The sequence below is a fragment of the Hyposmocoma kahamanoa genome, unplaced genomic scaffold (genome assembly GCF_003589595.1).
Source record: "Hyposmocoma kahamanoa isolate Upper Pololo Valley unplaced genomic scaffold, ASM358959v1 220, whole genome shotgun sequence".
Lineage (NCBI taxonomy): Eukaryota > Metazoa > Arthropoda > Insecta > Lepidoptera > Cosmopterigidae > Hyposmocoma > Hyposmocoma kahamanoa.
In genome coordinates this window covers 4,056,273-4,074,595 of record NW_020653740.1, presented here as the reverse complement: position 1 = coordinate 4,074,595, position 18,323 = coordinate 4,056,273, and the positions used below count along the sequence as shown (strand labels likewise).

The 18,323-nt window shown below is 35.5% G+C and overlaps 1 protein-coding gene across 2 annotated transcripts in view; it reads right to left on the bottom strand.

Annotated features, from left to right (window-relative positions):
- LOC113227947 (dual specificity protein phosphatase 22-A-like) overlaps positions 1 to 18,323 on the bottom strand; it is a 64,261-nt gene that overhangs the window by 42,624 nt on the left and 3,314 nt on the right. For both annotated transcript variants that reach the window (XM_026461059.1, XM_026461060.1), the window contains exon 2: positions 6,919 to 7,035. In XM_026461059.1, the coding sequence (XP_026316844.1) occupies positions 6,919 to 7,035 (117 nt within the window). The remainder of the gene's footprint in view (positions 1 to 6,918; positions 7,036 to 18,323) is intronic.

Below are 18,323 nucleotides of genomic sequence, written 5' to 3'. Positions count from 1 at the left end.
TCATTTATACTGGGTTATTTTTAAACCCTCTTGTTTATAACATTATAAATAACAAGTTTTGTACCATGGCTTGTTGATGACAAAACATGATACATTTTCCAAAAATAACTCAGTTTTTGTTGCACTATCTAGACACTTTTTTAAATCTGTATTTGGTAAGTAACAAACGTACTAAACGTACGTAAACGTAGCCCTTCCCGACGACACCCGCCATTTTACTGCGTTTTGCATTGTACTGGTATTTTACACATAGCGCTTTCTCTTGTTACCGCACGGAGTTATTACCGTTTGGACCTATTTAAATATTTTTGTACAAAAGTAAAATCTGATATAGGAAATAAAACTATTTTTCCGGATTTAAATAGCGTATATTTGTTTTTTCAAACAAACCGACGGTCACGGTTGACTGAGGTGGTACAGTCTTCAACCAGTTATGTCTAATATTGATGCAAACCACCCTATTTTTTCACTATAGTTACAATAGTTATTAATTAAATACCTTATTTTTAATTTTACAAAGAAAACATTCCCATTTACACTAAATTAAGTTTTACAAATTATTTTATTGAATGAATTTTTATTAACTTCAATTTATTATTATATAATAATAGAAATTAGAATAAATTAAAACATATTAATTAGTAATGCAGTCTTATGTCTGTTTAGGATTTTTCATTAGAGGAAATACTGGATTGGATTCCGGGACCGTGGGACCTGTAAAGGGCCCGAAACGTCGGTTTGTTTGAAAAAACAAATATACGCGATTTAAATCCGGAAAAATAGTTTCATTTCCTATGTGTAACTATCGGGAAAACCTAAGAACTCGATAATATCTGATGATTATTTAAAGTCATTCAACAAAACTTGTTCTTTATAATATTAATACCTAATGTGATCCTGCGAGATTGTTGATATTTTACAAATAACCATGTGTAATGTTACTAATGTGAATGTGAGAGTGATCATGAACTTGTAGTTGCCACCTATCCTATCCTATCCTATCGACTCTTAACATTCTATACTACCTCAAATGACTTTAGTTAATTCCGCATAACAATGAAAGTGTTGAATCAATCATTTAAAAATATATATATATTACAATTGAGGCTTTACTCTGATACGATGTGAAACTGGTGTAAAATCACGATGCCTCAAAATTTTCACAGCAAAACGAACCGTATTAGTACGGGAAAAATTTAAATTCGAGCTCAGGTAGTATAGACTCTTAACATGCAACACTACAACTTTCGCGGACGCAGCTATTTATACACCTTGATACTTTTATATGACAAAGTTAATTAAATTATATAAACATTTACTTAGCTGGTTCTTGAATAATTCGATATATACGTTTGCATGCGTGAAAAATAGTTTCATTTCCTATGTGTAACAATCGCGAAAACCTAAGAATTCGATAATATCTAATGATTATTTAAAGTCATTCTATTTACAAAATTTGTTCTTTATAATATTAATACCTAATGTGGTCCTGCGAGATTGTTGATATTTTACAAATAACCATATGTAATGTTACTAATGTGAATGTGAGAGTGATCATGGACTTGTAGTTGCCACCTATCCTATCCTATCGACCCTTAACAGTCTATACTACCTCAAATGACTTTAGTTAATTCCGCATAATAATAAAAGTGTTGAATCAATCAGTTTGAAAAAAATATATATTACAATTGAGGATATACTCTGATGTAAAACTGGTGTAAAATCACGATTTCTCAAAATTTTCACAGCAAAACGAACCGTATTAGTACGGGAAAAATTTAAATTCGAGCTCAGGTAGTATATACTCTTAACATGCAACACTACAACTTTCGCGGACGCAGCTATTTATACACCTTGATACTTTTATATGACAAAGTTAATTAAATTATATAAACATTTACTTAGCTGGTTCTTGATTAATTCGATATATACGTTTGCATGCGTGCGTACCTTTAAATCTCCACAGACGCCTTGGATTACACTTTGCGGAAATTGAGGTAACTTTGTGACAAAGCCCATTGCAATCCGATTCAGACCGGGACTTGAGTGACATGGGCACTACTTATATGATCCTAGCCGATTTTGGCTAATACCTAGTGACAATAATCATACCAAGTGACGGGACAGACTGTTGAATTACCAGAGGGCCGATATCAAATACATCTTGTGTAAACTGTTATACTTTGTTAAAAGGTTTTTAAACTTTACACAGTGAATAAACACAATGGGTGACGCAATCTCAGATATGGAACAAGTGGAACCTAACTAACTAACCTAATACCCTAGACAAGAGTCACAAGTACACTGTTACACGTATCATACAATTAGATACAATTAGATATCTACTAAGTTAAATCTAATATTCACCACAGACCAGACGTGGGCCTGGTGATAAGTGTCATGCCTGTCCTTAACAGTTGCAGTATCGCTCAGTTTTAAATCGCAAAACCCTGACGGGCACTGCCACGGCGCCCGTCACCCTGAGATATAAGTAGACAAGTACCTATAATTTCACTATCACCATACCGATCACAACAGGAACGCAGTACAATATATAAAGTTGTATAGTTCAATGTAGAAATTGCGCACGGTATATTAATATCAAGGTAACAATATGCTTAAGACTGGAATAAAGCGTGTGTTGACAAGCTGTCTATGATCAGGCCGTAGCATAATATCAGCTACTTTGTAAAATACTCCGCCATTACGCTTAGCTACAAACCTATATATCGGCAGTAACTTTCTAAGTAAAGCCTTGTATTAGCGCGACAAAGATCAAATTTTATTCAACAGCAATATCCGTATTTATTGCCAACAGTAACAGACCTACGTACAACATAACTCGCAACACGTGTTGCGCAACAATTGTTACCTTGTGAATACCCTGCTTAAAATAGACAGATAGTGCAGTGTTACAAGGCAGTTTGGGGAAATTGGCCACAACCGTGACCGGGGTAAGGTGAAAGGTGATTTATATTGAACGTAGTCCCTTCCTGTCTGAGGTTTCAAACGGGGGGGCGCTGTTTGTCTATCCAAGTACATACAGATTCAGATATTTAGAGGACAAAACTGCGAGCTCGTGTGAAGCTTATTATAGATTCGAATATTAACTAAGTAATCAAACTTAATGGAATTCGGTGGATACGATCTGGAAATTAATAATAAGAAATATGTCTGTTTCGTGTTAATATCCTGACCATTTTCTCCTAGATACAGACAATTATTAAAGCATTATTTTGCAAGGCTGTAACCATAAGCTTAACAGTTCTATGTTGTTATTTTGTGCATAAAAGCTCCGAGAAATCTTTTTTAACACACTGTATTTATATATATTTACCCTTTTGCATTGTACAATCAAAATTATAAATGACGATATTTCCTAAAAGATCATTTGCAACTTACAATAACATACATAAAAGTTACCGACTACTATAGTTATTTGTTATGCAAGACTACATAGTTGTTGTTTGACGCGAGTGCTTGTATTGAAACCTGAGCAAACGAAGGATTCTAAGATCGAACCACGAGCGAAATGGTGGTTCAAAAATAGAATCCCGATCGTAGCGGGGGTTTCAAGGTACGAAACGCAGAACAATTTTGCTGCCGAGCGAAACACACAACTTTTCACCTCACTATAACGAGGAAAATGGTAGATGATAAATAAAACAGTTGATCTATAACAAATCAGTTTAGTTTTTGGAGGAATTAAAATAATTTAATAAACAAAATTACTTATCGTTGTCAATTTAATGTCAACAATAATATGAATAAATTATACTAACGGATTTATATTACATAAATAATGTACGATAAATCACGTAGTTGAACGTGTCGTTATGTTTTTTATCATCGAAACAAAAAGTGCACCACAGTCCATCGTCCAACCCTTTCCATGCAGCAAAAAACGCTTTTCCGCGCAGATTTCCAATGAGAAAGAAAGCCTTTCCAAGCTAGTGAGGTGAAAAAGCTTCTTGTACCGTCATAGGTAAAAGAAGCTTATATCACAGATAAATCATAAAAACAATACGAACTACATGAAACAAATTATGTTTATGTCAAATTTTACAACTCTCCTATTAACTTCGTTCATAGAATCTTTAAACCTTTCCTGAAAAGTTCTAAGTCACAGATGTGGGCCTTATTACACCAAATGTGCGACTTAATATCTTTACAATCTTTTTCTAATATATTTGAAACTAATTTAACAACAGTAAGTTAATTTTCATTTTTACTTTATTTTGTAATTGTTTGAGTACACGTGTCTTCTATCTTCTTGTCTTATGCCGTTGTAATTGTTTGAGTAAGTACACGTCTTCTTGTGTTATGCCTATCTTTCTTACGTCTGCTTAGAGGTGTAAGGGAGCATTTATTCGACATGAATTTCATTGCGCTCAACCCGCGCGGTTGCTGCGCGGAGACCGCGTTGCCGCCGCGCAGCGACCGCGTGTATCCAACTGTCATGGCAAAATACGCTCTATGCTTTTACGTTTTAACTTAAATTAGTACCCGGAGCGCGGGCGAGACTGGCTTGTCTTTGACCTACGCGGCGGCCGCGCGGGATTTCGCGGTTGCATTATTCTGAGGAATTTAAATGTTGTTGCTTAGTAAATAGAATTCAGATTCGCCATTAATGTACGTGAAAGCGTGGCAGCTGGGCGGTTTCCGCGCGGCCGCCTTACGAAAACTTTCGCGTCGTGTAACTGTCGCAAACGAAACTATATTCAATAATATGTGAGGACCATATGTATACATAAGAATAAGTTTCTTTTCAAGTTTCGAGAAAATATGAGAAACTACTTAGAGATATCTGAATGAAATTTGTTTCTTATTAACATAGGCTTAGACATAATTTACACAAGCCAGTAGAATTCCATATGTCTTATACCTATGTCGATAACGCAAAGAATATCGATAACTTCCTTTTCTTTTCACAATTTAAAACTTTCGCTATGTAATGTATGAAAATAAAGATATAGGAACAACGAAAAACATTACAACGGATAAAGTTATATAATAACGTGCCCTTTGTAACTCCCCGTTGTATCAAACAACATCCATAAATATTCGCAGACGACATTTTACGATGACACTTCGGAAAAATAGCTACGAAATCCATCGAGAAAGTTAGAGTAAAAGCAGAAATTGTCCTTCTTGACATCTTTTTTTAAAGGGGAAAATTCAAATTAATTCGAGATTTTAAATTACCTGATTGAACTTGATGTGTAATATCAAAAACAAGGTATTTATCGTAAATTTTGTTTGTAGGGTAAGTCTAAAATTTTATAACCGAACAAGTGTCCCGGAAGCAAGCATGGTAAGGTATCTACCCACTTCATCACTCGATTATAATACTTAAGTAGAATAGAGCAGTAGAATTGTTTGGGCAGAATAATGATGACATCAAATTGTATTTATTCTATTTATTAATACATCGAGATCATTCACTTTCACAAAAATAATGATGATTTTAAGTAGAGTAGTATAATCATTCACATGCTTAATAATTATAACTAAAAGTAGAATAGTGCAGTCACTTTCGGAAAAATACTGATGAATCGAAACATTTTTTCAAAAGAAGTAAGTACGAATTATTTAGAAGTAGATGGTTGCAATTCTTCATAATCCCATAGACCCAGAAAAACATCCATAAATAATCGTGTACGACTTCTAACGGCTTCACAAAAATAGCTTCAGAATTTTTTGTACGTTCCTGCAGGATTTTATTCCCCTCACGTCCACCCACTGAAGCGTATGCCGAAATAATATAATTATAAGTTGTATTTGTGAATGTAACGGTAGGGAAAACAAGTGCCATGTGTATTTTCAATCGTTCAGTAATAGTGACAGTTATAGAAGAAGTTTTTAAAGTTTCGCGGCGTTTTCCGTTCACGGTATTCAACGAGTGAAAAGTGTGTGTGCTTCAGTTTCTTTTTGTACCCATTCGTAGCTGCTAACTGGTAAATGGTATCCCCGAGGGAATGATAACTTGTTCGCTATGACAAGTTTATTTAGTTTCACAGACAGATTTATGTTTTTCATTCAAAATACGAGTATAATCTTCCCCAACTATGTTAAATTGTCAATGAAGAAGGATTTACGCTGTCCAAGATAACTCCCCGTTATGTGCAATTTTCTCAGTTTTTTTCTAATTCGTCATTTTAGATACTCTAAATTTATACTCAATACATAGGAATTGAAACTATTTTTCCGGAAATATACCTACGCCATTTAGATCCTGAAAAATAGTTTCATTTCCCATGTGTAACAATCGCGAAAGCCTTAGAACTCGATATTTCGTCTACTTAAAGGTAAAACCACATAAGTAACATTTTCCACAAAAAATCTCTAAATTATGTACCTGTTGTAAGAAAATCACCATCTCTCTACAGACAAAACAGTTACTAAGTTTATAGCTTTTTGTTATTGTGTTTCAGGTGCAGAAAGATAGTTATTTTCATACCATGGCTATATAAATCGAAGACTTTGTTTCAAATGTCAATTATGTGGTTTTACCTTTAAACAGACGATTTATACCAATACATTTTTATTAAATATCCGTAAAAAGTCGTGGTAGCCTAATGGTTTGTTTTACCGCCTCACAAGTAGAGGGAACCGAGTTCTCACCTCAGAGTTTTTCGGAATGAATGCGCGGGATTTAATTTGAAATTTACCATGAACTTTTCAATGAAGAAAAGCATCGTGAGGAAGCAGCAGACATCTGCAAAGCAATTTAATGATGTATGTGAAGTTTTCAATCCGTATTGGGCCCGCGTGGAAACTACATTCCAAGCCCACTCATAGTGGGAAGAGGCCTGTGCCCAGCAGTGGTATATAGGCTAACTATTATACCCGTAAACACAGAGAAAATTGTCAATGTTACCCATCTTGATTGTAAACAGAGTAAGAAATAAAACTCACGGAATGTAGTCGTCTAGCAGCGTCGTGTATGGAGAGTATGTGTGTGATCTTGTATTTTTCAAGCTGGACTGGGTCCTTCGAGTCCCGGTAGTTGCCAACGTACAGCCCCGGTAGCACCTGCAACCAATTACTAAGAACTTCAGTACAAACGCCATGTAAATTGACTAGTAAGCTAATGAAATCGGCACAACAACATTGTCTCCTATCCAAACACTTCGTTTTGTAATAAAAATGACAGTAAACGTGTTGATTTATTAATTGTTGTATTAATTAAGCTACTATAAGATTTAAATTCAAATTTATGATGTTGTTTGTGATAAAAACGGTCTGCAAAATGTCAACCTTGATGTACTCCTGCCTAATTCTCGCATTATTTCAAACATGGTTTTTGTAACCTTTTATTGTATAAGCTATATCCCGTTTATCCCTACTAATTTTTATAGTTAATTTGTAAGTTTCATCACTTTTTCAAAATGTTATAATAATTTGTCACAACCTCTATTTCTTATAAAATTAGAGAGTAGATTCTACACAAGTGAGTTACTTAAGACGTCTTTTTCTTTTTTTGAAAGCCGTCTGCCGCCTCGTCTGCACAGTGCCTCCTTGACTGGTGAGGTCTGATGAATGATGAATTATTACACCTAATATTCCTACAGACATAATACAGATGGTCTCTTTCGCGTATTCTTTGATGCATATTTACACGCTGGATATCGTCTGCTTAAAGGTAAAACCACATAAGTAACATATCGAGTTCTTAGGTTTTCGCGATTGTTACACATAGGAAATGAAACTATTTTTCCGGATTTAAATCGCGTATACTTGGTTTTTCAAACAAACCGACGTTTCGGGCCCTTTACAGGTCCCATGGTGACGGTTGACTGAGGTGGTACAGTCTTCAACCAGTTATGTCTAATATTGATGCAAACCACCCTATTTTTTCACTATAGTTACAATAGTTATTAATTAAATACCTTATTTCTAATTTTACAAAGAAAACATTCCCATTTACACTAAATTAAGTTTTACAAATTATTTTATTGAATGAATTTTTATTAACTTCAATTTATTATTATATAATAATAGAAATTAGAATAAATTAAAACATATTAATTAGTAATGCAGTCTTATGTCTGTTTGGGATTTTTCATTAGAGGAAATACTGGATTGGATTCCGTGACCATGGGACCTGTAAAGGGCCCGAAACGTCGGTTTGTTTGAAAAAACAAATATACGCGATTTAAATCCGGAAAAACAGTTTCATTTCCTACACATAAGTAACATTTTCCATATAAAGCCATACAATTTTATACCTATCGTAATATGAAAATCAGGATCTGGAGGTAAAACTTAAAAATTAAGAAAGCTCTACAATTTTTTTTTAATATATCAAATGACGGGACGAACAAATTGTGCGCCTGTTGGTAAGCTACACGTATGTCCGTAACAGTTCCAGTGCCACTCAGAGCTTTAAATCGCAAAGATCAGAGGGGCACAGGCGCTGCGCCCGTCACCGTGAAACATGAGTTGACAAGTCCCATGTGCCTGTAATTTCACCAGCACCCTTACCCTTCAAAACCGTAACACAGTAATGCTGACATTATAAATAGGTAAGGTGGCAGTACTACCCTTGAACGAACTTTTTCACAAGGAGCTCTGCTGCTATTAAATTAGATTAGAGAGACAATTAAAGTTTTACCAGCACAGTCATGTAATTTGGAGGCTTTTTTGTGGAAAATGGCACTTATGTGGTTACACTTTTAAGGAGACGATACTATATATCAAATTTAAAAACATATATGCAAGTATGTATCAGCGTAGTGAGCGTTCCCATTATATCGCGACGACAGATAGTCGTGCAGTTTACAGTGTCGTGACTTGTATATTTAAATGAATTTGTTCATATATAGAACAACACGAGTGACTGTCGTTCACGACTTTTTTGACGTTACGACGACAGACTGTCGTGATAATCGGAAGAGCTAGAACGACAGTCGTCTGACGATAAATAAAACGTCACGATAAAAATGTGACGACAGAAAATTGCAGCTTCTAACGATTCTGTCGTGCAAACGACAAGACGGCTGCCGGAAACCGATAAATTCTCGTCACGATCTATTGGGAACAGCAAGACAAGTAGGTCTATCAACGATAAAATAATCATCCAGGACACAGTCACGACAGAAAGTCGTGCTATGGGAACAGGCTAGACGCGACAGTCGTCCAACGATAAATGAAACGTTATCTACGACATAATGATAACGCGCCCTTACTTAGTAGGTATATATGAAACAAAAATGATAAATAAATAAACGGGTATGTTGCAAAAGTAGCTCATTACAAATGGTTCCCTTTGAACCGTAATAATTATGTAGGTAAATGAATATAATTAACACACTATTTAGGTATTATTAAATTCTACGAATAATGTTACCGTTAATGGCTAATGTTTTTATATTGTTGATAGTTAGTGTACATGCAAGACTTGTTGATCTCAATTTTTATTATAAAAAACATGATTTTGTGCTGTGTGGTCCTTATTACCTATACAGGTATTATTTAAATTGCCTCCGTGGCCGAACGATTATCATGTTGGTCTGCCGCGTCGAGGACCCGGGTTCGATTCCTACATTTATTTCTTTCGTGAGTTCGGGGTGTAATTAGTGGTTGTCTATGTGTATGTCCATGACACTCGTCATATTGGGTTTCCTTAAGTCCAAAGCTATGAGTGTGTGCGTTATGAGTAGGAGTATATTGGTGCAACACGATCGCCAACCTCCCGCCATAAAGTTATAGTTTAGCATAATAGATATTATTGTAAAAATCTAAAAGTTTGTGATTTGTTTTGTTGTACAATAAAGCCTTTACATACATACAAGCCTATTTAGAACAATGAGTCCAAATACATTACATTAGAAGCTGATCTGCTCTATAGTGATCCTATAAGCCTTGCCGAGTCTTGAACGCGTATTTTTGTAAACTAAATAACACAAAGCCTTCCACATCGCGTGACAAAATTTACGTTCGTACACGAACGTCAAGTCTTGTCCAACAGGCTCTATTTTAATTTCAATATATTATTTCAATTGCGTTTTATGAATCAGAACTCGATTAAAATTGCAGCAACGGTGCTATTAGAGGTCTTATCAACCAAATCTATATTTTGCTCGCGTATCCACCAAAAAAATATACGCAATTGAGGTTCGAAAAAATAATTTTATTTCCAAAAAAGTATAATATGTAACTTGATAGAAAGTTCTAAGTTCTATAAATAAATAGTTTATAGTTACATCCTGTTAATTATTAAATGAATTTGGAATTATTGTTAACAAATTCCTGGAAATGCGAGTTTTCCCTCATCAACTTCAGTGTTCAAACATCGATTCCACGAATTCTTTCCCAATAATTTCCGCGAATTTAATCAACCTAAATCTAATCGCAGCCAGCGTTGAATCAATCGATGTCCTAAACAACAATCTAATACAGATTCAATGTAATATGACCGAAATGATCTTACGTAGTAAACATATTTTTACCTACCGTCGCTATAAGCATAAGCTACTTTAAAAATAATTACGAGAGAAATACGATTCCGGTTAAACAAAACAATGTACAAGGCCACCTGATGAAAGATCTTACTTTATGATACGCATATAGATAGATATAAGAATATCGGAAAAGCCTATTTTGATTACAATAGTAAGACCATACCGCAGTGGGCTTTGAGAAAGTAATTTCGGGGCACACAGGTGGAAATTTAGGGGCCAGAACAAACAACACTCCAATGACCTGCGCCTAATTTCGTCCCTACTTTTACGATGTCTGTTCCCTGCCCTTTTTGTTTTTGCTGAAAATATATAAGGTATTTTGACGTTATTGCATTTTTGCACCTTGATGGTGTTTTGCACAAAACCAACTCGATGGTTTGTTTGCAAAAACAAATGTACGTAATTTACATGCGAAAACATAGTTTAATTTCCAATGTGTAGCAATTTAGCAAAAACCTGAGAACTCGATATTGACCTTGTGTACCTAATGAAAAACCTAAACGCGAGTAAATTTGTATAACTATACATACACCAGCAACCTTTGGTACCGTAATGTTATAATGTTTGTGTGCATTGTTTGAATTTTCTCATAATCTTACCATTACGTGGCTTACACTTACGTTTACATTTACAACCTTGCGGGACCCCAATTTAAAACAAAACACTGTTGAATTTTGTGCGAGTTGTTTCGAACATTTTGGAGTATTTCTGTCGCCAAGCAGTAATATGAGCGTAACTGAATTCCGGTTTTGAATCATAAGCGCTGGTGAAATTACAGGCACATGGGACTTGTGTTAACTTATGTCTCTTGGCAACGGGTACAGTGACAGTGCCTGCCTCTGCCATAGGTATAAACATAGCAACACTGACCATGCAGCGCGCAGGCCGTAGCCAATAAATTAATAATTTCAGTACAGAGTACTAAAAAACCGACCTGAAAACTTCATGGAATTACATCTATTTACCATGTTTTATTGAAATCGGTTACCAGAAACTGTGCGTAACCGGATCCATCCCGTAGTTTGCCATCCTTAGAGGTGGATATTTTTTTCAAATTTAGATGGGACCACTACCGAGGAACCTTCTTTCCAACAAAAAAAGAATCATCAAAATCGGTTCACAAATGAGTTATCGCACAACATACAAACAAAAATACAGTCGAATTGGGAACCTCCTCCTTTTTTGAAGTCGGTTGAAAAAGGAACAGACAAAATCGAACAGGATACCGATCCATGCGTCGCTAATTTTATAAATTCAGTAATTTAATTTTTCTCAAAATACAAGCACTTAATTTATATAGTCCACCAGCTATGGACAGGCGTGTCGCTTTCGCTTACCACCAGGCGCACGACTTTTTCGTCCCGTTGCTTGGTCCCTTAAAAAAAATTAAATAGAATTGCACTCTCTGGGTACAAGTAGCGATTCGAGTACGCTTTTACTTGCTCAAATTACATGAACTATGGCGATTACCAAAGAAAGTAAGTTATATATTTTCATCAGCACAAAAACTTAGAAGGGATCTTTTATTTATTTTCAATTGAAGGGATATAATTAAAAGACGCGAAATCTCCTGACACCCGAGATTTTTGCTTGGATCTATAGAGTCCATTATTAGTAAATTAAGTAGATGATTTCATCTAGGTACGTCGGCTTTCTCGTTGGTAAGGTATGTAGGTACAGAACCGAAGGCCGCATCTTTCATACGGGCTCAAGTCCGTTTATTTTTAGATGTCAATCTCGGCAGCGACTGAAGTCAGGTCTAATCTCGTAGTTGAGATAGTTTTATACATAGCAGCATTCACGTATACACAACAGCATCTGTGATTATGTGCTTATATCTGGGATAAAAATAATCCATGACCTTCATTGCTTCACATCTTTCCAGAATTCAACTATTTTCATCACAAATCCCAAATATTAGAAGACTGAGCTAAGCGCAGGTATACCTAGTCTTGCCATAAATATTGTAATAAAGAAAAAAAATATTTTTTTAACTGCAAATAACATTTATTACTTTTATAGTGTGTTAGTTTAATACATAAATATACAACAATTAAAAATATAAAAAGCTTAATCGAAGTGGTCTCCATTGGCTGCAATATAGTCCTTTAAACGTTGAGGCCAGTTATCAATTGAAGCACGCACTCTTTCCATGGGAAAATTCTTCACTGCCAATCGTATAGATTGTTTAGGGACTCCAAATTATCATGGCGTTTAGAGCAAGCTGTACTCTCTAAAACTGACCATAAATCATAATCCAGCGGATTAAGATCGGGACTAGACGACGGCCAATCTTCAGCTCTGATGAAGTCCGAAACGTTCGCTTCCAACCAAGACTGCGTGGACCGAGCTTTATGACCCGGCGCCGAGTCTTTCTGGAAGGACCATACTTGGTTATTGAACATGGTGATGTTAAGGGGCTTAACTACCTTCTCAAGAATGGTATCTTGATACACTTGTGCCGATGTTTTGATACCTTTTTCACAAAAATATGGCTCAGTCACTCCTTCATAGCTAACACCCCACCAAACCATCACTGAAGTCGGATAATGTCCACGTTGCACTCTGTCGACTAATTGGGAAGCTTCCTTAGAGCTTTGAGCATAAATACGGTCATTTTGTTTGTTAAAATGTTGCTCAATTGTAAAAATTTTCTCATCCGTAAACAAAATTTTTCTGTGACCTCCCTTTGCGTACCGCTTCAGTAGTTGTTTCGATTTTACCACCCTATTCTTCTTTAAATTGTAAGTTAAGAAATGACCAGTGCGTCTCTTATAGGCTGCAAGTCCTAAGTCTACTTTTAAATACGCGACATGGTTCTAGGTGCTATCTTCCTTTCCCGAGATAAAATCTTTTGCTTTCGGACAGGATTTCTTCGAATTCTTTCCCTTACTGCTTTGACCACCTTTTTCGTACGAACATTACGTGGACGGCCAGATCTTTTTCTGTCACAAACAGAGGAAGTCTCATTGTACCTATTAATAGCCCGGTACACAAACATTTTACTAATACCAAGTGTATGGAGAGTTTTAAAAATTACATTTGGCTCCATACCTACTTTGTGTAATGCAATCACAGCGATTCGGTTCTCTTTATCACCCCACTCCATTTTAATGTCGCAAAATATTGTACAATGTATTGGCGCCACAATGAGAAAACACAATGAACAATCGTATCGTAAAATGACAGATTCGAAATTCAAATGTAATATTTTTTTATTTTTTAAGTGTAACAGTATTTATGGCCAGACCAAGTAGATATGGATAAGGTATAAGAAAGGAGATTCTCTGTGTAACCTGTGGATCTCACCTTCGTGGTGAGCCCCAACACACTCGATAAAATCTAACATTTTTGCTGTGATGGGTTCCCATAGTGATTCTCTTAACTGACTGTGTTATCAATGCGTACCTATTTTGTTCAACTCAATTCTATCAGAGAGGAAATGTTTGCTTACCATTCCTATTTTCATTTCTATTATGTTGTATTAGAATAATAACGCAAAATGTTGTAGTATAAACCGTTTGTACCCTTTCACGATAAAATAAATAAATAATAATTGTAACTTTAAAAAAAAATTAAAAACCGACGTCACAAATTAGCTTATCGGCCTCATCAAATTCTGACTTCTTGGCGACAATGGGACTGTTACAGACTCCTTTGTACACTTTATATTTTCTTGTCTGGTTGTCATGGTGACAGTGATTTGTTGATTACATGTATTGTGTCAAGCGAAAAGTCGTCTTTTATTTGCGGAAAATAATTAGTAATTACTAAGTGATAGCCGAAACGAACCCAAAACAGAATCAGGGATCACCTCGAGAGTATACCCTTTCAAACAAAAGACGAATTTAAAATCGATGCACAATTGATGGAGAAATTGATGAATACACGGACATGCCTATAAAATTTGAGGATTTCCTTCGATTTTCAATGTATCCCCTCATCAGATTCTGACTTGGCGACAACGAAACCACCACGAGAGTGCACCCTTTCAAATAAATAAAAAATTGTAAAAATTGGTTCACAATTAACGGAGATACAATCTGAAAACATACATAAAACATAATACAGCAAAACGTATAACCTCCTCTTTGTTTTTGAAGTCGGTTAGTAAACAAATCTGATAGAATACAGTCCCCCTTTTATCTTAGGTTCTCACTGACCTGTAATGGCGCCAGTCCCCGTACTGAGCCCAATTACTTTAATTATGACTGACACTCTTATTGTATTTACCTTGTTTAGATTTGTTAATGAATGTGTATATATATATCAATCTCATTCGCAATTCAACCGCTACACGTAAGCCAGATCAACAATCTCGACCTTTAAAGGCCCACAAATATATCAAAATCGTGATCAACATTGTACTGTAGACTAGGCTCTACTCTATGAGTAGAATCACTGGCTGAGTGAATAGATTCATAATTAGAATGCTTTGAAAATGAACTAAGAGAAAAGAATGGAAGATCTTGACATTAACATTATTGATTTGTAACCCAAAACGAGTAACATGTAAAAAAGTGAAATAAAGTATATTTTTAAGGATTATTCCAGTTTATATTCATAAAAGTACCTCTCGCTATGCATTAGAGCTATACCCCTCGTTACAGTACTAAATTCAGTTTATGAAGTCAAGCGTTAATTTAAATAAACGAACTCGACCTTTTCGTCATCCTTCAGGTTTACTAAGCAGTACACTTGAAGGAAATATCGACTAAGTAAGAATTGATATCCCGTCGTACATCTCCATGTCCGATGGTAAAAGGGGCGGGCGGCGTGATGAGCTGATGGAACTCGTGGGCACACTCTTCGGTAGAAAACCGACAGATAGGCAACGACGCGTTCGGCGGGCTAAACTATGATGTTTAGATTCGAGCTCATCGTCGCCAATAAGTTACGCGCACGCGGCTTTCCTTGCATTTTTGCATTCCAAGAAATATATTATACTCTATTTTGTAGAGGCTATATTATATGTTCTATATTATATAGCATTTTCTAAATTGTGTTAATTTACTTAGTCATTCGACTGGTATCAATCATGATATCACCTCTTTATTTTTGTCTGTACACTCTAATTATATCACAAAAGCCTTGTAGTAGATCTTTGTGAGTTCAGTCCATTGTGATGCGTGTAAGTAATTGAACTGTGATTGAACTCAACTTTATATATACCGTTTTTGTAATTTTATTATGCAATTATTGAAATTTATAAGATTATGCATTTATTGATCCAAATAGTAACTTGTATTATATTTTTCTATTAAGTAAATGTTAATTACTTTAACATTCGAGTTCGAGCCAATATCTTGGCCCGCAGATTTGCATAATGTACAAAACAAGTAAAGATAACGCTTTTTAAAGCCTACTGCCAATCTTTTTACACGTGCAGTCTGTGGGTCGACTGTACGCGGAAGACATACAACGGCCTGCGCGTGCAATACAACAACGCGTTCCGGATGTTGCTGGGGCTGTCGCGTTTCTGTAGCGCCTCGGGTATGTTCGCGGAGGCGCACACGAACGGGTTTGCAGCCATCATGCGCAAGAGGTGAGCCTCGATGCTGCGCCGCCTGCGCGGCAGCCCCAACCGCATCCTGAGCGCGTCGTCCGCACGCTGGGACTCGCCGGTGCTCGCGCATTGGATGCGACTACATGCGGTTGTATAGGAAATTAATGTTGTTTTGTTTTTGTGTCGCTGTCCTTATGTATTGTACAAATAACTAACACTTAGACCTAAGCATTTTGTAATTTACTAACAATTTATGGACCAGTTCCGAAATAAATGATGATTATTATTATTATTAACAATAGACAACTCTTTCGGACGAATTCGTTTTAAAGAGTAATTACTCTGTATACATAATTAGGTATGTTAAAAATACATTATATTCCAAATCATTTTCAGAAGGCGAGTATCTCTTATTTTGTCACTTATACAGGGAAAATCTAATTGCGAATAAACATAGTGCAATTTAGTTGCTGTATAACTACCATTGATTTTTCCCTAATTTTAATATTATAACTGTCGTAATTTAAGTTTACTGTGTAGATTCAAATATTATTCAGTTTACATGACATCGGCACACAATGTGCAATTATAATATTACTTGGTTTTTCAACGGCTAAGTTACAACTTTTACGTCTTTAATTTGGAATAATATTTGTGATTTTTCGTTTCTTATTGGTTTCAGTTTAGTACACTAATGAAAGAATAGTAATTAACCTTATAACATTTATGATATTAAATGCCTTAATACTAAATGGAGGTAAATTAGTAGGTAGAGACCGTATGCATATAACATAAATTTTCATAATCTCAGTGCAGAGTACTAAAAAAACCGGCCTCAAACGTACGTGGATTACATATAATTACCAAGTTTTATTGAAATCGGTTACCGAAAAGTGCGCAAACCCGGATTCATCCCCTAGTTCGCCCCTATACGGGACTTGACACAGATAATAAAAATCGGTTCCCACTACTAAGTATTATAAATAAAATTATAATAAAATTTAGGCGCTATTTATAAAAATTAACCTTCATGCGTGAACAGTAACCCTTAGAGGTGGATGATTTTCTTCAAAATGAAACGGGACCACTATGGAGGTACCCTCTTTCCAACAAAAAAAGAAATCATGAAAATCGGTTCACAAATACCGGAGTTATCGCGTAACATACGTACAAAAAAACATACAGTCGAATTGAGAACCTCCTCCTTTTTTTTGTAAGTCAGTTAAAAACAAAAATTTAGTAGCAGTAGAAACTCTCCAAGGTAGTACTGCCACCTTACCTATTTCTGCCGCCAAGCAGCAATATCAGCATTACTGTTTTACGGTTTTGAAGGGTAAGGGTGCTGGGGCAATTACAGGCACACGGGACTTGTCAACTTAGGTCTCAGTGTGATGGGCCGCAGTGACAGTGCCCCTCAGACTTGTGATTTAAAGCTCAGAGCGTGGCATTGCAACTGTTATGGACAGGCGTGCTTACTATACTATCTATATATAGCTTACTATCAGGTGCACGACTTGGTCGGCCCGTCACTAGATATTATAAAAAAATCTCGAGTCGAATACTGGGTACTCGAGACACATTTTAAATACTAAAAATAATATTTTACGTTATTCAGCACTAAGGAAACAAATGTTAAGCATTGTACCATGGTTCACTAGATATTAATTTATATTTACTTAGTTACATGCCAGAATAAAAGTTGTCATATTGGTTTATTTAAAATATATCAAATTATAATGTTATTAAAACCTTAATTAATTTAATAAAATTTTAGATTAAGTTACTAATTTTAAATCAATGTTTTTTAGTTTAAGAATAAACAAGTAATGTGATTTCCGGACTAAAACAGAGAAAGTTCTTGTAGACGGCGCTGTCTCGAAATACGCGGCGTCCTCTGTATTAGTTTAAAAACAAGTATCTATGCGCCCTCTGTTTTAGTCTAATAAAACATGCAAATAAAGTCAAGAAAAAGACGAGACAGTCAGTCGTTGTGAGATTTTTGAGAAAATATTATCTTCTAAAAGTGTCAATGCTCGCAGTGTGTTAAAATAAAGGAACAATTATAAATCAGATAGTGGTTTTTATAAATTGTGTTATCCAGGCCAACACATAATACCTCCTTAAGCCATTTATCAAAGAGATACAAAAACCGTGAGCAGGAAGCAAGAACCACCATTATTTACTACTACTCCGAAACCTTATGTAAAAGTTTTGTTTGCGCAAATAAAGCTGGAACGTTGCGACAAACAAGAAAATGGAATTATGTACCACTATGGAATACTCATTTACCTAAACGTCCCCAAGGTTTTCTATTGATTTTGTACAAGCAAGACGTTACTTAGGAATAGAAT